This window comes from Phalacrocorax carbo, chromosome 4 (assembly GCF_963921805.1).
Source record: "Phalacrocorax carbo chromosome 4, bPhaCar2.1, whole genome shotgun sequence".
Classification (NCBI taxonomy): Eukaryota; Metazoa; Chordata; class Aves; order Suliformes; family Phalacrocoracidae; genus Phalacrocorax; species Phalacrocorax carbo.
In genome coordinates, this window is record NC_087516.1 from 4,839,141 (window position 1) to 4,862,768 (window position 23,628).

General features: G+C 37.7%; 1 protein-coding gene across 2 annotated transcripts in view; it reads left to right on the top strand.

The window, feature by feature from the left end:
- Positions 1-23,628, top strand: part of CTNNA2 (catenin alpha 2) — a 522,290-nt gene that overhangs the window by 459,463 nt on the left and 39,199 nt on the right. For both annotated transcript variants that reach the window (XM_064448879.1, XM_064448880.1), the window contains exons 13-14: positions 14,709-14,860; positions 21,758-21,871. In XM_064448879.1, the coding sequence (XP_064304949.1) occupies positions 14,709-14,860; positions 21,758-21,871 (266 nt within the window). The remainder of the gene's footprint in view (positions 1-14,708; positions 14,861-21,757; positions 21,872-23,628) is intronic.

Here is a 23,628-nt window from a genome sequence, read left to right on the forward strand (position 1 = left end):
GATCCTCCCTTATCTCACCACACTTCCTCATCTGGGCTTTAAAAGAATCAAGGTTATTTTAGAAGGGACGAATGAGAATGCACCAGTTCAGGTCACGGCAAATGTGACAATGGGACAAAACAACCAGACACCTCCCTAGGAGAAAGGCAAAACCTGTTGTAATTTTGGCAGCCTCTGTGTCAGCTTTGAGCACAGAAATCAGCAAAATGAGCTAAAAAAATGTTGGGATGATTTACCTTTGCTTGTTGTGTTATTGTTGTCCCCAGTTTATCACCTTTTAGCCATAATAGGGACCTGTCATGGTTTAGCCCCAATCAGCAGTTCAGCCCCACACAGTGGGATGGGGGAGAGAATCGGAAGGGTAAAAGTGAGAAAACTCATGGGTTGAGATAAAGTCAATTTAACAGGTAAAGCAAAAGCCGTGCACACAAGCAAAGCAAACCATGGAGTTAATTCACTGCTTCCCACGGGCAGGCAGGGGCTCAGCCATCTCCAGGAAAGCAGGGCTCCATCACGTGTAACAGTGACTTGGGAAGGGAAACGCCATCGCTCCCAACGTCCCCCCCTTCCTTCTTCCCCCCCAGCTCTATGTGCTGAGCATGACCCATGCGGTGTGGGGCATCCCTGGGGTCAGTTGGGGTCACTGTCCCGGACGTGTCCCCTCCCGAACCCTTGTGTCCCTGACAGAGCAAGGGGAGCTGAGAAAGTCCTTGACTAGTGTAAGCACTGCTCAGCAGCAACTGAAACATCTCCACATTATCACCACTGTTTCCAGCACAAATCCAAAACACAGCCCCATACTGGCTACTGTGAAGAAAATCAGTTCTATCCCAGCTGAAACCAGGACAGGACCCCAAGCCCTATATGTACAGGTAAATCTCAGTGACCAAAATCAACAGTTTCTTCTTTTTTCTGACCTTTCGTTATGATTTATTGGAAATTATAGCTGAAGTGTGGACTCTTCTGATTGTGACTAGAAATCTGTGCCTTGAACACCCACAATGATTGTAGGTTCACATCAGTCTGTAGAAATTAGCTTTGACAGGCTTTCCTGTGAGCAGCAGGGAGACGTTTTTGGGGAGAGGTCAGGAATCAGTAAATTCTTCAGCCTACATGTTCCATTTGGCTCTACACACCTATTTCCTATGCAACATTCATGGTTACTTTTCATCTGCCTGAACCCTGAGGATCAGGTTTTGGCCTTGTACATCTTGAAGATAACGCAGTGAGGTTTGTTTCTTTTTTTTCCTTGAAGATTTAGTGACTCTTTTTAAGCATCATGTGTTTTTTAAGTGGGAGAAGCAAAAGTGGGTCCAAAAATTTTTTATTAGTCTCCCTATTTTTTACTACCCAACAAGAGATCAGTGGAATGAGTACTGTAAATATACCTTGGCTGCAAAAAGTTATGAACTGGTATTATGAATTCACAAAACGCAAATAATCTGTTTAGTTTGAGATGGTTATATATTTTGTTGCACTCTGGTGTTAAAGTCTCCTTGTGTTCAAGGAGACTTTTTCTTCACATCAATGAGATTTCTTTATTAAGCAAACCAGGACATTTTCAGACTTTTTATTCAGCTAGAATTTCTGACCTAATGTTCTGTAAAATTTTTAAAGGAGTAACTGTCAGGTATAAAACACAGTAAAATAGATCAATAATAGGCACAGTAAATACATTCCATATTTAATGCACCTTTTTATATAATTTCAATTATATCTAAGTGCTAGAAACTCTGGACTAAGTGCATCTTGACAATATCAACTTGTTAATGCTGAGATTTGTTCTTTAAGACTGAGTCCCTGTTCCTCAAGGCCAAAGTTATTACTTATTCTTCATTTTGTACAATGTACGTAAACCTGTGAGTAAGAAAAAAATATTATATTTTAAATGTTAAGAACTGTACATCATACAAATTGTGCAGCAGAAGTTCAGAAGATGGAAAGGGCCCAAAATCAGCAGAGCCAATGAAGCTAAAATGGTTTGTGCCAGACACGAATGTGGATCATTAATATTACAGCACAATTTCTATCTGCAGCTTTTCAGGCCATTTACAAGGCATTTATTATTATTTCTCTATGATTGTTGATTAAAAAAGGTAGAATTTACAGACTCATTTTGTCACTCTAAAATAAAGTATTTATGGTATTTAGACCAGCCTGTGCCATTCTGTGCCCTGCCCGTTTATACCCTGCCTTCTCCCCCAGAACTGGTCTCTGTCTACACATCCGTTCGCGTAGCTATGGATAGAGAGACATGGGTATCTATGAATACGTACATATATTATTATATTCATTCTATCACCATCCTGAGATCCTGCGCAGATTTTTCCGAACACTCAAGGATGGTGACAGTCAGGCTCCACCCACAAGTGAACGTATCAAAATGCCTGTGAGAAACTCAGTGATGAATGCCTGATCATTTTCTTCTTTGTTCCTTCTTATTTTTAACTGTACCTTTATTTATTTTTAAATGAATTGCTTTTGAAAGCTGAGAAAAATTGAGTTAAATGACAATGGAAGGGAAATAACCACATTACTTTTTTCTTATAATTATTATTTACTTTTAACTATCAGCTCAGGAAAGGAAAACCTCTATTAAGCCTCCTTTTCCAGGGATTCCATATTGTTATATGATTACTAGGTTTGATCCACAGGTAGTGCAGAAATATGTATGCGCTGTTTTGGAAAGAGAAACACCTTGCTGATGTTTTCTTTGGGGTGGAGAGAAAATTAATCTTTAATGAAAACGATATTGGTAGGTTCTGAGAAATTGAAACTCTGCAAGCCTTACTTTAATAACTGTTTTCACCTTAAAGTTTTATTTGTTTGTTGTTTTCATTTACCGCCTTTGGAATATATGGGGTCGGGTTTTTTAATGTTTTCATGCTTTTCTGCCTGCGCTTGACTAACCCACTGCCTTTATAGCCAAGTATTTGGCAGAGGCTAGATTCTTATCTCTGAAAGCAGTATTAGGGAGTGACATATTGGTTAATGTCTTTTTAAAATTGGGTACTTCTATTTTCCTTTAAAACCAAAATAAAAACTTGACTCTCACTTGCTGACTTTCTTGTAAATCCAAGATGAAAACTATAAAACCACAGAGTCTACAGGGCTTGCTGGGAACAAACACAAAGCTCATAGATTTTAGTGACTGTTAATTGTGTGCAGGAGTAAACCAGAGCTTCAGGGTTTAATTTTTTTGTTTCCTTTTTTGGCCGCTGTGAAGTTTTACTAATATCTTTAGCTTTATTTCCTAAACAGCAAGGGCCAGTGGCTCCCTGGGGGCAGCCCCAGCCTTGGGCATCAAGCACCTCCATGGGGACAGGGGTGGCCTGAGGCCAGGCTGGGGTGTCAGCCCACGGGTGGGAGTCAGGATCAGGCCCAGCGAGGGGAACCAGGATCAGGGACTGGTAAGCAGGGCCATGCTGATGGCTCCTGTTAAATGTTATATTGGCAGTCAGCATTTGTAGAGAAGTGTGAAATTATCCTGCTACAGGTGGTCCATGAAAAAGAAAGAAGGAGAGAAGGGTGGAAAGGAGGAAAGAAGGAATGGTGAAAAACAAGGAAAGAAAGGCAAAAAGTAAGAGAAGGGAGTAAGAGAAAAGAGAGAGCGACATTTCTGTTTGAATACTGAGATCTCTCATACTGCTCAGCATCCTGTCCTAGCAGTGACTGAGGCCAGCTGAGAGCATCCCATTGCCTTTAATTAAGGAGGAGCTTGAAGTCTACTCAGCAACTGCTTGAGAAGCTGTGACTGAAGGGAAGAAGCATGAGTTTCTAAAGGAATAAAAAGAATTGTCCATAGAAAGGAAATCGAGTAGCAGGCGATGAGGTTGAATATTATTTTTCAAGATTCCTGAGATGCAGGGAGAAGAAAAAGCTGTGACATTCTTTAAAGGTCAGCCGGTTGAATTTAAATTGGGAAAACTAGAGTAGACTTTGTAGGGTTAGAATGAAAGGGAGTGAATGGGAAATGAAGGAGAAAAAGCAGAAGAAATGGGACAAGCACTGCCTGGGAAGGGCTGTGAAAACTCTCCAATTTTTTTTTCTGTTGAGTTTGCATTGGGATGTCTGGAAGTCATCCTGGAAGAGCAAGTACCTTAGTACTTGGGTTACTCCTGTGAAGGACATTGGATATTTGAAATCATCTGATTCAGACCAGAAATTCGAGCCTAGCTTTTTTAGCATATTTTAAAAATATCCTAGTAACTTTGTAAATAGCTGTTTTTAAGTAGGTCACTCTCTGACTTCCATTTTGACTCAATTTTTTTATTTTATCTTTATCAGAATGGACTAAAGTTGAAAATCAACACTAGTGGCAATTCAGCAATAAGCCTGTGAGAGTTTTATCAGTGTGAGTAGGACAAACTTTAAAGATATTTATCACTGGGAAAAGGCAGCTCAATGATATTATCAAAGCTAATACTAAAATGTGGTAAAAATGGATTTTTCAGCAGTGATATGACGGGAAACAAAATGTAGAAGCAAGAAGATGAATTTAAGCGCGGCTGTAATCAAAAACAAGCATACGAATCTTAGGGAGAGTTAAAAATTGCAAAACGGAGCCTATTTGAAGAATAAATGATATTAAATTCATGTTTTATGGGAGCTTTAGGTAATATAGTACAACTTATGGTTACCATCATCCTGAGAAGATGAGATCGTTTATCCAGGGGTTTTGATGAAAAACTTTTATTTTATTCTTTTATTCTGCAAAGCACTGTAGTATTTTCTTTAAAGTTTTGCTGAACTGAAATCCAAAGGTCAAGGTATCACCAACAAAAAACATTTAATGCATTATTTTAAAAAAAGGTATTTTACAAAAGGACCAGTGAATACCCAACTTTATGTTCCACTACTGCGTGGTTTGATCCAGAGAACTTTTAACCAGAGAGGCTGCGTTCAATATGCAGAGGAATACAGTAAGAAAGAATGTAAAATATATTATAAAACAATTGAATGAGAGACAGATTAATAAATCACCATGGTGTCTAAAAGCTTAAATACTATTTCTTTTTTTCTTCACTTTTAGAGCTTAAAAATAGAGTATAGTACTAAAGGACAATATAACGTAATTGATTTAGATTTTCAAAGGCTTTTCATAAAGTCCTGCACACAGAGATGTTTGGGAAATGGGTAACCATGGAGTGCATGTTAAGGCCATTGATGGATTAAGAGCTGGTTGCAAGGCACAAGCAAAGCATAAATGACCATTTCTCAGCAGGCAGAAAGATAAATCCTGTGATGCTTCAAGGGTCAGCGCTGTGGTTGGTGTATAATGTATGTATTAACAGGTGAATAGACAGAGGGAAAAATTGCCAAAAGGACAATGCTGGTGTGGCTGGTGGGAGCAGGGGAGTTTCCTTATCAGAAAGACAACACTGAAAGATAATTTTACTTAATTTCTCTAGGTAAATGGAACAATTTAAACTATATTATCTACACTGACAGGAAGGCTCTGTGCTAATTCATCCTCTCAGAAAAAATATGGCATTATAGGCAGCTGGGGAAAGATACCTTCTCCATGCACAATCGCCCTCACATCAGTGTTTAAAATCTTAGCCTGTACTTTAAGGAGAGTATTCACTGAATGCCCCAAACAGTTGTTTCAGCTTTGATCTCCACAACCTAAAGATCTTCCAGAAATTGGAGAAGGTCAAGATAAGGAACACAAAACTAAAGAATCATAGAATCAATCATAGAATAATTAAGGCTGGAAAAGACCTCTAGCATCATCAAGTGCAACCATCAACCCAACACTACCATGTCTCCTAAACCATGGCCCGAAGTGCCGCGTCTGCACATCTTTTAAATACCTCCAGGGATGGTGACTCCCCCACCTCTCTGGGCAGCAGAGAAATGTGGGGATTTGGAGGGAAATTAACTCCGGGAGAGGTTAAAAAGGCTAGGATGATCTATTTTGGATTTGCCAGATGCCTTAGATAATGAATATTGGGTTAGTATAATAGAAATGCCCATTTTCATAAACCATTATTACTTAGTCGCTGTTCAAATCTTTTCTCAAAAATATCTTGTATTCTTAAGAGCCATTTTTTAAAGTGAGGAGGATAGTGTGGAGGTAGAAAAGAATTTATACCAAGTCTAGAAAATATAGGCAGAAAAATGCAGTGAATATTGACTAGCTTCAACAGAATGTTTTGTGAATATGTGTGAATTGTACAATAATCTTTTAAAATAAAAACACTGGCATTCCTCGCATCCCCTTGCCTACACACACCTACGTATAGATATACACAAACTTATAACTGAAGCCAGAAAGGGTGTTTTGCTTGTGTTATATAAGCCATTTTGTGTCCAACAGCATGCAACTGTTTTCCTCAGAGGAATTTTTGAAGAGCTGCAGCTAACTTTTATTTGGAATATTAACCTGAAGGGAGTTGCGTTTAGCAGTACTAATATTTTTTGGGGGTAGTCACTGTATGTAGTCTTTATCTGCACAAGTACACAGTGAGACATCTGAAGCTGGTGAGACACGTATATCCCTGCAGGCATCATTTGTTATCCTTCTTTGTACGCTTTGTGATGTACCCTTTCATTACGCGATCGCCGACTATGTTGGCCACGAGGCACCTCCCTGCAGACATTGGTTGTCCCCTGACATTTTATTTTTCTGCAAATGACAATTCAATCAGAGCAAAGTTTGAAGGTTTGGGTTTTCTTCTTTTATGTGTGTCTGTATCTCCCAATACTTGGTAACGTAACTCCAGACACCCCATTAATTTCTGTAGCGTAGGGCTCACCTGTACTGCACAGGAGCAAATCCGACCTTTCCTGAAAGTGTTGCATGACTATCCTGCATAGTTGCATATACCCAGAGATAAAGCAGGAGCCTTCTGTGAAGTGCCAGAAGATTTACTTAACACATATGGGCCAAAGGGTCAGCACTTTGCCAGAAATTCAAGTCACCCGGAAAATACTGGTTTTACAGTCCATGGCTAACCGGCGATGCAGTGTATTGGCAGTGAAGGCTGATTCTTCCCACAAGTCTTGTGTTTACTGCAAAATGCTATAGGCTATGCATATTCATCGTTTTACATCTATCCTTTAACCACTTAATCAGGGGAAAAGCTAATTGGTGAATAGCAAGAAGAGAAGAGATGGTCTTGTGCTTCAGTGATGTTTCATCCTTTTCTATGCCATAGCACTTAAACCAGCACACTGCAAATTTTGCCCTAGTTTTGCTTTTCCTGTTTCCTGAGTGAGCAGTATGAGACGCATAGGGTTTGATATCCATAACCAATGAGGGTTCACATTGTCACTGATGAGTATTTAGCTGTAACACAAGTCAGTGACCGCTTCTCCGAGCACAGAATGGTAAATACTCTGAAAACCCAACCCAGTGACGTAAAACACAAACATCATTATGTATGGGCATTTCTTCATCCATGACAACCAAAATATTATTAATATATGTATGTGTATGTATGATACGTCTATGCACAATGTGTGCTACAAAGATACATAGATGGAAGCACACACCAGCCCAAGCAACAAAATATTTGAATCAAATCTGCTTCTCAGAAACACAGTTGGTCTAATACTGTTATAGGTCGTATACTATTTCAGTGGAGCTTTATAAAGCTTTTTAATCAGCAATATAATAATCATGACTGAAATGTTGTAAATTATTATATGATATGAGACCAGGGTTTAATAAACATTTAATGAAATATTTAGAATTTTCTGATCAAGAATTTACAGTTCCTCTGGAAACAGACTTTGAAAAACACTTCAAGCTAAATAAGGTGCCATGTTCAATTCCTTATTCATCCTTCAAACTAAATTGAGAAACTGTGCTGTCTTCAACAGAGTATGTCAGCTACCCCAAAGGAATTATTTTTAAAATACCTGTTTTATATACTTAAACTTCCCAGTAGTGGACTGTATTCTTTCCTCAATTAAGTAAAATAATGGGTTAATAAATGAAAAAAAAAATTAAAAACCCAACCAAGACAAAAGAAAGTCCTAGAAGAAATTTCATTCAAAATTCTGAAATTTTAAGCTACAGCTTTGTGAATTTCCAGTACTAAAACCTCTTAAATCTGGGTAAAGGTTGGCCTCTTTTCCTAACAGAGCATCACTTTTTTTTCTCAGGTACTGGGACATTCATGGATTATTTCTTTTTCATCTCTCCTAATAACTTGCAGTAGCTTGCAATACAGCCAGTCATCCTGGATATTTTTGTTGATTAATGTGACAGACACAACTGTGATGTTTAGTAGAAGCACAGATTCTCTGTGTGAGATTGCCAGGGATCCTTCCTTCAACTTTTAGCAGTAAGCAGTCCAAACCTTTAGACTGTCATGTCATTCCTGAATAATCTCACCTGAATCAGACCAGATTTTTACAGCCACTTAAGGGGTATTTCGACTGGGTGATTGGCAGCTAAAATTACATGCTTAAATGCTTAAATGAACGCAGAGCTACCAAGAGCTAGCCAGATGGCAGGGCTGAACATACTGGAGTATATGAGATCAGTCATTTCTCTGGAGATCAAGCATCTGGTGTTTCTGAGGACAGTCGGCCCAGAGAACAACCTCTGGTCTTTGAGTTGTGTGATTCCCTTAGATCCAAACCCCTGGATACTAGAAAGAGTTGAATAGGTGCTTGTCTCTTTAAAGTGAAACTCTATGAAGTAGCTCTGCTGATGCCATTCAGAAATAGTCTTCTGGCTAGAAAAAATGTCCCGAAGTTGGGACCTTTGGGTACCCTTCAATTCCAGTGAGATTTGGATGGAGAATAGCCACTTCTTGCTCAGCCATGCCCTCCTGGGCACCCTTCTGATTTAGAGCCAAAAGGGTTCTAGGATTTGGTGCAAGAATGGGATTTATTTATGCCTAAACTCGGATGTCCAAAGCAGACATCTGGCCTAAGCCAGTCGTCCTTCTCTATTCAATGGGCAAAGGAATATCAAAATTTGATTCAGCTGAACTTGAACTGCTCTCTTAAAGTAGGTGTGATTAACTGTCTAACGGAAACATCTGTTGCCCTCCATTTGGTATAGGGAAACATAGATTTCTAACTTTCAGATGTGTGAAGTAGGATGAAGCCAGGCCAAGTTTCCTACCTCCAATTGATATCATTAAGACCTAGGAACCCGTGACCTTGGAGGGACCTTGACCTTTATAACTTTCCTGTGTCTTAATTATCCCTTTCTAGATTTCTGAATGTTCGCATCTCCTTAAGATTGTGAAGAATTAAAGTTCCTAAATAACAAGGCCATAAAAGTGCGTTAAATTACCTAGGCATTCATTTAATCTTGCATATATTCTAATGCTATGAACAATAACACCCAAACATTTTTCATATTTTTCTCAATAATTTTATTATGTAACCTAACTTTTCCCTATCAGTCATCTTATTGTTCCCATATCACTAATCAAAATATGCAGCTATGTTTTTAAGTACAAACATTGCAGTACAAACTGATTGCCATAGAAGAAAAAGTCAATAGAGAAGATATTTTTGGAAAATAGATAATTACTTGTTTGTTTTAATATGTAACAGATATGGGTGGGGTAGGAAAAAAAAAAAAAAACAAACCAAGAAGAGCTTCAGAGAAAGTATTTTCTGTGTGGAGCAGGGTGGTTCACAAGAAAATGCAGGTTGTATCAAGGCACGACTTCACCCATGGTGATGTGCAACTTTTCTATTATGTTGATAGTAAAAAAGAAATTTTAAAAAATTAATCAATAGAGGAAATGGAAGGAATTTTAACTTTGTTGTTTCCCAGTTTTTCTCCAGCAGCCGTTCAACCTAAATTTTGTTAGCAGTGATCTTACTTTCAATGGCATTGAAAACTCATCTACAGAAAGCTTTTAAAATCTGTATTTGTTAGAAAGATATTCAGTAAATTAGAAGTGTCGCTATTAACTTGGGACCCGATTCTGTCAACATTTTTGCAGATGCCAAGTTAATTCATGTAGTTAGACTGAGAGATGTGCATGGATCACATTTTTCAGTCTATGTGTATGCATAACTGTTTTCCAGACCATGGCTCAAACTAAGAAACCAATATTTAATTTTTCTTCCAAAGTATTGATTTGCTTCTGATTCTGAAATCCACAGCCAATCTCTCTGTACATAATAAATGAATCGTCCTCTGTCTGATGCATTTACAAGTTTTAACTCCAGATACAGATTTTATGCCTTTGCCTGAAATTTGCCTGTAGCAATTTCACTGTCGGTATAAGAATATCCTTCCTTGTACAGTAAATGACAGATAAGAAAGACTGGAGATTTTGTGGGTGCATCTCAGTTAGGTATGTCCCCATACACCACTGTCATGGAGCTCTTTAAGTATGGCCCAGTAACCTTAACTGTTAATTTCCAAAAGCTTTACTGACAACGTATGCTTAGAGAAACTATAAGTAATAGCATCTTATTAGTTTAAGATGTTTTTCGTGGTTCTCTAATCAAAAATGAGCACTGATGTAAAAATGCAATTGGCAAGCAAGCAATTCATAATATAGTTTAATAGCTATTTCCATTTTGAAACAGTAGATAATGCTCATGTGTGAAAATGTACATTAAGGACTAAACTGCAGCCAGGTCTGCAAGGTCAAAATTGTTGAAAGAAGCTTTCACACCCCATGGGCTTTGGTCAAAAATGCGTACCTCATGTTCACCAAAGCGAACAAAATGTATTTTTCCATCTCCTCCCCATGGCCTGATGCGTATGAATCTATTACTGGTGCTGCTGGAATGAATGGATGAAGTCATGACTGTTGGCATCTTCCTAGTGGCATAGTGAAATGACCTGTGGGCCTTCAGTCTGGAAGATTGTTGGTGTGAGGCTTCGTTGGCTGAGCTGAAGGACTTCACAATTTAGGTAGAAGGGGAGAAAAATCCCATGCAGGGAGAACATGGAAAAATATGGAAGAACTTGGCATCCTTCGACAACTGAGCTCTGCTTTGACCTCTACCTATTTGTTGCTCCTGTGCCTCTATTTCAAGGAAAGGGTGATTGTAAGTCCAATAACATTGTTTTAGTAGATTACTGCATGAGTTTAAAACACCTCTCAGAAATAAAATGTTTATTTCGGGCGAGGAGTTTTTCTTATTGTAGCACATTTGCAGGATCTGGTGCTGAAAAAAAGACCCTATAGCTGCCTATTAAATACTTTAACAACATCTATGATACTGGGGGGACTTTTGATTTAGCAAGTAAAAATCTCTTAAAATGTTTCACTTCTGTATCTCCCTTGTAGATCTCTGTGCCTAAGACTACAACTTCAGAGGGTCTGCTTGTGACCAGACTAGCATAACAACTACAGCATGTGTCCCTGCCCACTTCTGTGTGCTCTCATATTCATAGGTCAAGTGAAAAAACATTGCAAAACAGTAATTGTAGCCCAAATATAATGTTTAGATGTTAAATGTAAATTACAATATATATTGCAAGAAACCAAATGAATTGCAGTGGTCAACTAAAATAAGCATCTTCATAAACTTTTTTCTTTGGGGGGGGGGAAATCTGAGCAGTGAACTCTATCAGGCTATGACCAATTTTCTTGAGGAGTTGGTGGAAGTTCCTTCATCTGAGCATTTTAAACGTGATTCAGAAATAGCTTCTCGATATGGAGTATAGAAACATTTATGTTATCTGGACTAAATTTTGTTATTGGAACATAGAAATATGTATCTGGATACAACCACAAAATATTTTGTTTTAAAAAAAGAGTTTCACATCTTTCTTATACACACATTGCAAAAATCTGTCGGGTACTTAAAAATGAGCATATTACTCCAACTAGGGCCTCACTGTGCAACAGTACCTTCTCTCAAGTCTTTGTTTTATATATTGTAAGAATTCTAGATTGATCTGTGCCATTTTTTTACATACATTGTTAGACACATTGCAAAATCCATTTGACTTATCTTTCCTGTTTGACAATGTACCGCAGGTGATTATTTCTTGAGGTGCTTTTTCTCATGACTTCCACTTATAGTCCACCTTATAGTAATTTAATTTACATTTCCCTGTTTTACTTCTAAGAATGTCATGTGTGGCCATGTCAAAAATCTTACCAAAGTCAAGCTCTATCACATCTACTGCTTCTCCCAACCCACCAGTTAGCTGCCCTGTCAAGGAAAATATTCTAATAGTTTGTTGCAACCTATTTTGACAAATCTGTTGCCTTTCCAGCATCTGCTCATTATTTACAAGATAATTAAATATTAATTGTGTTACATCATGTTTCATTTTCTTTCTGGGTACTGAAATTATGCTGAATATCCTACAATTCTTCCTTTTTTTCTTCTTTACCTTCATATAAATAGATATGTGCTTTTTCTTCTTTTTCTAAATCCCTGGAACTTTCACTGTTATTATTTTTCTTGAGTTTTCAAAGATGGTTCAAAAATTGCTTTGATTATTTTCTTAAGAACTGCAGGGTAAATTTTATTATGCTCTGTTAACTTGAAGACATGTTTAATAGATACATTTCTTTATGTTTATGTAAATGTTCTCCAAACTTCCCTTGCCTAATTCAGTTCTGTTGCACTTACTATTAATTATGTTAAATACCTGACTACCTCTGCTATTTAGGAAATTCTAGACAGATATTTAAGGACCCTAAAAATTAGGGTTCTTTGCCTCCTTTTCTGTTGCCATTTTTGCAGCTCTAGCTTTACTTGTTTTATTCCTATCACCGTAAATATTTTTTTCTTTTATTCTTTATGTTTACTTGTTTTCATTGTATTTTTAATGATTGCTTTTTGATTTGCAGGCTAAAGACCTCCTTATGCAATCATATTAGTCTCCTACTACACTGTCAAGTGTTCTATTAATTAAGATAATTTGATATATGCATTTATTAATTCTCTTTCCAAAACTTCCAGCTCTCTCGAACTCCTTTTCTACTTAAAATGTTTCCCCTCTACTTAGTAGTGTTTTGTTAATGTTTATTTTTTTTTAAGTCTATTCTATCTGTCACCTTTTCCTGCTTTCTTCAGTATATCTGAAGCACTTATTGCATTTATTGAACATTATCTGCATGAAAGGTACAATTCTGTTCTTTCATCTGTGTACATGAACACATATATATGTTTGTATATATACAGGCAAAATAAACAAGATTTGAGTAGATATATGCATTTAAAGTGTTCCCCTTCAACATCCAGTGAGTAATACTTAAATCCCAGAACCAGAAAAGTTGAGCTCATAGCTGCCGCCAGTTCTTCAAAATGTGAAGTAGTCTTGAGTCATGTTTTTCTGTGTTTTTACTCTGAATCAGATCATAAGAAAGATGCTTAAAACATAGTTTTTATTATGAGTAAAATATATTTAAGGACATTCAGTCAAGAAGAAAATGGACTTTCCTGCCACAGTGAAAATTTACTTCCTAGGGAAGATTATCACTGCTTTTGATGAAAATGACACTGGGAATTCCCCTTTGTATTCATCAGTTGGGATCAGGCTACCAAAAGGTGCATTAAAAACAGGGTCTAGGGGAAAAAATTATAAAGAAAGATCATATTACAACAAAAAAGGCAACTGTCTGAGTTAGGAATCATCTTTTCCTCTTCTTCCAATTATAGTGCCAAAATAATAAAGCCAATGGTACATGATTTGGATACCTAGACGCTAGGAGAAGGTAAATAATAAAAATTATGTGAATATAATGAAAGATGGCTATCTATAAATCTTAAGATTGACCCAAGTTCCTTAATTTTATGAGACTTAACCCCAATAGATTTTGTACCCAGGTTTCTAATGAAGCACTGATTCTATCTGTCCTGTAGTATATGAGAGCCCAGACCTCCAATACTGAGGTAAAATACTGAAGAATAAGAGTAACTAAGTACAGAAGTATAGGTGCATTATAATTAGTGGGACCTGATGTTCATACTGGGTTTAAGTTGTTAGAGGACTGATTTGGAGAACATTTATGTTTCTGCATATATGATATGCAGAAAGTGATTATACCTTCAAAGGAATCCTGTATAAAATTTGAAGAAAAGCATCTGGTTACTTCAAGGAATGCCTTTAAACTATTTACATAAGTAAATAATTGCTTTAAGATATGCATTCAAAAAGCTCATACCACAGTTTATAATATCTATATATTTCTAGAGCTATAGCTAATATCTATATAGATATCTATAGCTAATATCTATGGCTATTTTTGTGTTATATAAATGATGATAGAGAAGAAACAGAATGTCCATTTACATGGCTTCACAAAAGTCATTTGCTAGATTTTGCATTCTAAACGTGTTCTTTCCCTAATACAATTTTTATTATTCAATATGAGCTAGACCGCAGTTAGTTATCTAAATTAGTAGACATAATGGCTACATTTGGCTTTGATCATTTGGTATAAATACGTCCTGTGTTTGTTCCAGGTTGTAGAGGTTTTAAATGTACTCTGCTGATAGCTCAGACGGCTTGCAGACTTTTTAAAAGTTAGTGAATCACACTTTGTAAAGGAAGTTTTACATTCTTTGTTGTGCAACTGGAGAAGAGAATATGAAAAGTATTATTTTCATGCTGTCAGAAAATGTGCTGCAGCTCTGCATGTTTAGAGTTGGTACACACCCATGCCATGAGCCTTCCTGGGGCTTGAAATTGCAACAACCGTATGTACCATGTCTACTGGAAGGTATTTATGCCCAAGGGAAAGAGGAAAATGTTCACAAAAGAAGGTGTCTAATCTTACTGCCTTTCATTTTGTTTCATCTAGTTATGCCACGTTTTGCCGAACAAGTTGAGGTTGCCATCGAAGCTTTGAGTGCGAATGTCCCACAGCCATTTGAAGAGAATGAGTTCATTGATGCCTCCCGCTTGGTCTATGATGGAGTTCGTGACATCAGGAAAGCTGTTCTGATGATAAGGGTATGTAAGGCACCTGGGAAATAAAAGTTGGGACTTACAGGAAAGTATCACATTGGGTAAGAGGAATATAAAAGCTGCTTGGAGTCAACATTGTTTCATAATAAGCCAGAAAAGCTTGACATTGAAACAAGCAGGAAACAAAAGTACGTGCAGCAAAAAAGAATTTGTAAGTAAAGAGATGGGGGCATTTTAGGGGATGAACCACAATTAATTTGTTAATCACCTAGGAGAAGATTTGATCACAACTGCCAATAGATGCAAACTTCATTACCATTTCCATAGTAATAAGATTAATTTTTTTAAGGTCTTCAAAGTTTGTGTAGAATTTTGGTTTTGGTTGGGTTTTTTTTCCCCTAATGTATGTGTGCTTCCTAGGATACGAGGTAAGTCTGGTTAAGATCTAAATGAATAAATAAATTATCCTGCTGCTCCAGTGAGCCTCTGCAGGGATGGTTTTGAGTGTTTACCGAGGTAAAGAATGTGTCATTTCAGCATTGACTAACCAGTTGATTCAATTTGCTTAGGCATCTTTTAAAAAAACAACCAAATCAATTATAAAAAACCATAGAACAACATAATTATTGTTAGAGTAGATGCATGACTTGCTTTTCAGTGTAGTCTACTGTCAAAGATTTAAAAAGAAAAAAAAAAAAACAACACAAAGAAACAACAACAAACCAAACCTGGTTTGGACATCTCTTAGCAATTGAAACTCTCATTTGAAACCTGAATTACTTTGAATCTGCCTCAGTGAAAGCCATGTACAAATCAAGCTACAGTGAAAATTGCAGAGAAAAATTATGAAGCAAATAACAGTGCTAAAACAACAACTCATTCCTTTGAGCAAACAGGTAACATACACTTGTGGTTGTGACTATAGCATGGCACTGATGTGAGACTCCAGGCAGTTGGAGCGCTCCAGAATAGCTTCATTTTAGTTGTCTGTCACTATGTATTAACATTTACACAAAAAGCTTTTGACAGGCTTAATTTTGTAACTGTGAAACAAACTCCGTTCCTTACCCAGTGCTAATCTCAGGTAGCCTGAATTGTAGCCATGATTGATGATGGGGGCAAACCCACACTGTTTTCTGCATTTGCAGCGTTGGGTGTTTGCAACACTTCTGGACTGGGATTGAGGTGAAAGATCTACATAGTAAAGGATCTCTGTTTTGCCTTTTTTTATCCAGTTCCTTAGTCAATAACAGCAGTTTCCAAACCTCTCTTAGGACAAGATCCCATTTCTAAGCACATTTTCATCTTTTACAGTCTCTCATGGGTCATCTTAAATTTCTTCCTGAGACACAATCGTCAGGTGGGATCTGCTATAGACCCACGCTTTCCCATCGCCTATGCAGAGTTCTGGCTTCCAGCAGCCCCCCGTACACCAGAGCTGTCCCAGAGAGGTTGTCATGAGGCTGTCCACACTGGGCGAGATGTTTCTGCTAAGCACAAAGCACCATTTTAAATTCTGGAGGCACATTCACTTATTTCGTTGCTGTCTTACCGTTATATTAACCTCTAGCTTGGAAAGCTGAGCAGCGTGCAGGCTTAGCAGGCTCCGTGGAAACATCCCAGGTTGCTTTTGCAATTGTATCGCTACTACTTTCTGCTCCTCATGTGATATGAATTAAGGAATTCTGTTTACCCGGATTAGGAAGATGTATTTATGCATTCAGACAATTTACTTATTTATGGAGCTAAATGTGGTGCTCCTTACCCAGGAAGAGAACTAAAGTGCATAAATGGACTCATTAGCCTTGTGAGTTAACTGGGAAAATCCACATACATAACTTACATACGCCAGAGTTTGCTGAATCAGAGCCTTATTTTCTGTAGAAAACAAAATTAGTTTCAGTTTGAGACACTCTTTAGCATTCCCATCCGGACGTCTCACACTGAAATAGAATGCATAATTAAAGGGAGAGCATTAAGCTATAAAGGACAGTCTTTAGATTATTTTTATCTAATAATCTATTAAATCTCATGCACACCTTTAATTCAGGCTGTAAAACTTCTTGCAGAATTATATTAAAAAAATACCGAACCTTGAAACCTTTTTAGAGCATCTGACACAAACAACAATTTTCAGGCAGTAATTGTTCATGTGCATACCACGAAAGATTGAATTTATCTGAGATGATTCCCTCATTCCATGGCGGAAATAAAGCCACTTTTTAAATTAATTTTTGTTGCTATTATTACTTTTAGTAAGCTGAAGGAAAGGGGTATGATCTCTGTTCTTCTCTTTTCCCTTGAGAAAGGGAGAATTTATTGTTCCTTTGGAGGAGAAAGGAGACTCATTTTTGCATTGGGGACTATTATTATGATCTATACAGAAGAAAAAAACCTCTTTCACAACTTAAGAAGTAGTAGAAATAAATTTAGGAGTATAATTATAGAACCTAAAAATAAGATAGAAAATAATAACTTAGTTCTAACATCTTTTATATTACTGCGTTGGGATCAAATTACACTTTGGTTTTTTTCATAGCTACATATGAAATTCCCTCAGTTATAAGACAGAAACAGTCTCTACCGTTAGGAAGAATCACAGTGACCTTTTCTCATTCTTGTATATCTCTGAGGCCAGTCTTCTCTTTTCACACACGGCCTTTGCTATTGGCAGCCTCGCCATCAGTTGCTTCTACGTTAGCACTAGCGTTACATTTGCTTGGATCAGGAGTGCACTTTTGGAGCCAATCTCCAGTTGTTCTCTCTTGCCGTGTTTTAGCTGATGTTACAGAGTAGTCTGAGAGCATCTAAACTTCATTCTTTGGGGTGATCCTGAAAGATGTGCTCTAGGAGTGTCTTAAATGCCCTTCTATCATTACAGGACTTTCAGTCCATGGGAGAAGACTAGAGCAAGCCTGAATAAAAATGAAATGAGGGTAGTGCAAATGTGGGGCCCTTAGCACCAACGCTTTGGATGTATGAAGGATCTTCTACTCTTCCACACTTGTCAGTGTAGGCTTAGCCATGATCACCTATGGCGTAGCCACTGTGGTGAAATCCCAGATCCTCTGGAAAACTAGACTTGGTGCAGAATCCCATCCGCTTTTTAAATAGCCTATCTCTAATGGGTACTATGGGGTTCGCTGTCTACTTTGACTGCCTGTTGCTTCTCAGGCTGAATTTAAAGTATTAGATTTTACTGTAAATCATTAAACTCCTGAAGGCCTGCCGTGAGAGAGGTTCTCTGTCTTTGCTCACTCAGGCTGCAACTGCCTTTGTACAAAAACAAATGTACAGAATAGCATGGAGTTGAATAGAAAAGCATATTATAAAGGCTTCTTTTCTTTCTCCTTATCTTTTAGAATGAGAGGGTATTTTCATGGTAAAAAATAGAGAAATATCTTTTCAGTCAGTCCATCTTTCCTCTCATCACCAGGCTAGCTTGACTTGGTGTTTCCAGAGCTGAAATTCTTACAGCTGCATCTCACAATTTTTAAGTGCATACAGCACTACAGCACCATGGGGTTTCTATCTTCATTAAGTATATCTGAATTGGTGAAATATTAAACAAATAGCATTTATAAACCTGCCTATATATGCAATTTTATGACTTATACCTGCATAATTCACATTTTTATACTGCAGCTACAAAGATAAAACAAAATTATATTGATGGAAGATATTTTATTTACAGCAAGGTCTTCAGTCTAGCAGAGAGATTTTAAAAAAAAAAAAAAAAAAAGAAGATTCCAATGACTGGAAGCTGAAAGTCCAAATTCATATTAGAAATAAAGCATGCATCTTAAAAGAGAAAGTATATACTTATTGGGCAATTTATCTGGGATTGTGCAAGATTCTTCTCCAGTGGGAGAATTCATCTGAATTAGATGAATAAAGTGAAGAATATGCTCTATGTGTAGAAGAGATACTGTATTTGGAAAAAAAAATTAGCCCTGGGAAGTCTTACGGCCTGTGCTATAGAACAGGCAGGCTAAAAATTATTAAAATGGTCCATTTTTCTGTTGAAGCCAATGAGTTGCTAAAATCTATTAGTTACGAAAGTTAGTCTAGGTCTTCCTGCTACCAGTGGTTGTCAGAGTTTCGTTTGGACGCTGTCTCCAATCTCAAATGCGTGTTTCCTACATCTGTTTGACGATGGGTTCAGGTGTCTACAAGACTGATTCAGTCCTTCTGGCTTCCAACTCAGATAAGTTAAGTTCCAGACTTTGTTGTCTTGGAAACTGGGTTTTAAATACCAAGATCCTGTTAGTTGTGCACAAAAAATTAGAGTTGTTATTGTGTGTTTAGAAGGCCCTGCAAAAGGTAAAAATCTTTATGTTAAGGTACTTCAAGATAATATTTCTTTTTTATACCTTTATTTCCAAACAAATAGGAGAGCCCATTATACGTGGGCTGTACTTCCAAGAGATCAGATAACACAAAGCAGTGGTGGAAGAGTGAAAAGCACACAACCTGTTTGAAATGGCAGCATACAGATAATAGTTAGCTACTAGTCTTCATCTTAATGTAAAATGTCACTATTTTTGGAAGAACGTGAGGGTGCTAAATTCTCCACACTTGAAAACCTTAAGTAAGTGATTCTGAAAGTTACTTTTGAGTTAGATCTTACTTGTGCAGAGGGGAAATACTGAGATTTCTTGCACTTGTAGTATATTATTAAAGTTGCGTCTCCAAGTTCAACATCTATACCCATTAAGTTTCAATCTTTTAAAGACCACGAGTTTTAAGATTATGAATGTCCAGCAGTAACAGCAATATGTTTTTTTCTGATTGTTTCTTTAAGAATAAAGCCCTGAAATGTAGAATTTTCAGAATATTTTAGCTTATTAAGAGGCATCCTCATGTCCTTACTGGTTACAGTGTTGAGATGTAATTTTGAATATTATGCCCTTACTTTACTGCAACTCTGACTATGGAAGCCTGGGAAAGGGCTGCCCGTGGTCTTTTATAGACTTATTTATAAAAGTGGAGACAGAAGAAACTAAGAAGAGTATACTTGTGGGGGGAAGTGGGAGGGTACTGGTTTTACAATGACCAGTGCAACTGGCTAGCTGTATGGACTTGGAGGATGGGGAAGAGCCAGCTGGTTTATGAAGAAGGGGTTGGAACGTTCCACCCTGTTCCTGTTCTTCATGGTAAGGGCTAGGCAGGTGAAAAGCTGAGTCCTATGGTAGGAAATACTCTCCTTTGCTCCCAGAGTTTCCCCTTAGTAGCTGATTTGTTTATGGCAGATTTTAAAGTCACTTCCTACCCTCAGGCAACTAAGCAGAGAGAATAAAGTGATTAAAGGCAATTGGAAAGCAAGACCGTTGGACATTATAGGGATGGGTACTAAACTTTCTTTTTTTTCCTGTGGCAGTAGAGAAAAGGCAAATTCATTTTCTCACCTAAACTCCATCTCCTGTCTATCCTGTTATATACACTCTTTTTTGTACATGCATCTCTTCAGATATGCAGCCTGCGTTTCATTACCATTCTGTCATACTTGGTTATTTCTTCCTCTAGTGCTCAGCATCAAAACACATATTTAATTCATACTTTTTAAGCCAAATGAAGATGGCTGTGTTTTACTCTCCCCATCGTGTGCACTTCACCATGTAGCTAGCACAGCAGCTGATTTTCCGTTACAAACAGTGATGTGCACTTCATGTTGGAAACCAGGCTGCAATATAAATATCGCCAAAAGGCTTCTCTACATTATGTTAGAAGGTTTGGACCAGTTCCTAGTGACTGAGCATCTTCAAGACAGCTGTAATGACAACTGGCAATGATTAGTACCTCTGCTAGCAAACTTGACGTTGCTTCCAAGCATGAAATGCCAGCATGGATGACTTCTTCTGTAATCGTTGGTCCTCTAGGTTAATACTGAGGCATATAGGTATCCAGTAAGGTGAGGATTTCTCTGCACAGTTACTGGGATCTTCTTTTTCTTTTACCACTGCCATGTATTGTACCTAAAGGAGTCACTCGTGGCCAGATTGTTGTACTAGATGCTATTCGAGCACGAAATGGAATATAATCTTCCTTCTAAAGATTATTTCTGGTTTTGCACCATCTATATTAAATATAGTACAAAACAGTGATTTAAAGTAGGCTGTCTCTCCATATGTACATAAGGAAATTTTTTGGCTTCTACTTTTTTGCTAGAAGTTGAAAAACCCAAATGGATCCATCAGTTATCTTTTGTTTTTTCTCCCTCCAACATTTTAAACAACCTGAAGCCAGCTTATACGTGACTAGATTCAATCAATCTACCCAGAGACCCTCACACCATTCGTAGCACTAGCAATGGAGATAACGTGGTTTCAGTTTAGGGGGTGAGGCAAATTCCAAAGCTCTGTATCTGAAGAGAACCATGTGAACCAACAGGATAAAGCAGATCATAAAGTTTATATTTGTTTCAAAACCAGGTGACATAATTTATGTTTTCTTTCAAGTGGGAAATCTCTTATTTGCTTTAGTAATTTTTTCTTCCAGGATGCTAGTTACTTTCCCCCAGGTATTTACTTTCTCTTTTGACAATTACACAGAGATTTCAGTAATACAATAGTATTAGTGTCCATTTATATACGAAATAACATTATTTTGAAATACTGCATTCCAGTTGTTAGTGTTTCCAAAGGACATTTGTTCCTGGAACTGCATTCGTCATGTTAACAGAGTTAAGAAAAGTTGCAGCAAGGTAATGATAAATGCCATTTGTAAAGAAATCTAGAGTTGAAACAACTTAATTTTTAAGACAATTCAATTTCAGTTCTTGACTGCTTGGGCAGACAAGTTAATTTAAAAGAAAAGAGAAACAGCATTTCCTGGGCAGGTAGTTGATGAAATAAGAGCTTACTGTACATGGGACTTTGTCTGTATCCTTTATAAGCTTGCCATCTCCTCTCTTTTGCTTCCTCTCCCTGACGCTCTCTCTAGACCCCTGAAGAACTAGAGGATGATTCGGACTTTGAGCAGGAAGATTATGACGTTCGCAGCCGAACAAGTGTTCAGACTGAAGATGACCAGCTTATTGCTGGCCAGAGTGCAAGGGTGAGTATAAAACCCATGTACTACATTAAGTGTCTGTAAAGCTACAAACAAAAAGCTATTGTTCGGAAAGCAAATGCAGTGGTTTCAAATCTTCAGGGTCACGTAAGAAAGGATGAGAGTAAGTCAACCTAGGAGCTTAAAGTTTTTTCATGTTTCACCTATTTGAAAAGCACTGACTGTATTGAATGATCTTCCTTAGGCTTATGTGATGCCTTGTATCAGACATTTGTCCCAGCTAGTGCTGTAGAAGGCGGCCTTGCAGGTTTGGAATGTGCTAAAACCGTGGGAGTAGTCAGCAAATTAAAGAAAAAAAAAAAATTCCCATCAGGGCACCATGTGCTGTATCCAGAGAAATCTTATATTAGTCATGTTTCCTAGTGTGCAAACCTGTCAAGAAGATCTGTTTAAGCTACGGAGTAGTCCCTGTAATTTAATTGTAATTGAAGACATTTGTTACTGAGTCAATGTAATTTTACCAGGGTAATTACATCATGATAAACTCGAGTCATTGTGATTTGCGACCTCAGCTCGTGCATAGGGATTGCAAATTAAGCTGATGAGTGCTTCAGGGGTCACAGGTGCTGGAGAAGTGGAGTTTGTTAACACTCAGGATTATGCCACCCTCTGATGAATGTTTACCTTTCACTAAATAGGCTGCTCAGCTCAGATTATTAAAAAAAAAATTCAGAATATAATTTTGGGGACAAGTGACATCATGAAAACATATTTGCCTGGAAAGAGAGTTTAAAAAAAAAAACAACCCTGAATATTTCCCAGCAGAGAACCAGTGGGGAACTGGGAATGGCCTGAATGCTTTTCATGGCTCTTTTGCAAAGTCTGCAGTTTCTTCTGGTAAGTGCTAGAAGTGAAGCAGTGGACTAAATGAGAAGCATCTTCCCCAGACACACTCACACACTGTAGCAAAAGCTGGTAACTGAAACAGTGACTTCTTACCTTGAATGCTGGAAAAAGATTTGTAGGGCTGAGAACCTGAAGACCAAAAGGCAATGATGCTTTGAAAGAGCAATTCAGGGGACCAGGAAAGAGGCGTTTTCAAGCTGCTCTAGGAAGACCCATGGCATGTTAGGGCTTGGCTCAAACATTTTACACCCTGAAGAGAAACAGTAGAGTAATTCAAACCTAAATGAAGCTTGCTTAGGGGTATGGGAGGAATGTGAGCCAATGACACAGTGGAATGGTCAGAGGTCTCTTTTTGTCTTGATTTCCCTGCATATTGAATACAGATGGTAAATAAACCATCATAAAAGCGGGGTTTCTATCACTACATCCCAAGGACAGAACTATCTCGATATCACCTAGATGAAGAGCAGGTGGATGGTAGGTCCTGTCCCAGGGAGGTGGGCGGCCAGGAACTAGCATTGCAAACCATGCGGTCAGGAGAACAGCAGAATGATACCTAGATACCTGACCCTGAGAATGACGACAGAACTATGTTCTGGAGGCAGTTGACTATCTTTGGGGGATTTTTATATTTTAAAGAGCATAAAGTCCTGTTTGATATATTCAAAGAATTGACTATTAAAGTCTCAGGTACAAAAGTGTTGAGATACAATGCAGTTATTTCAAAGTCTCTTTTTTTTTTTTCTGTTACATCTAGGATTGGGTAGCATATCATCCTTTCTTGATCTGAAAGCCAAGTAAAGACTGCAGTAATATTTTTACTAAGAATCTAGTTCACCTAGGGACTTAGGAGTCTTCAATTCTATTACATTTATTGTGGTTATTATCACTGCTGC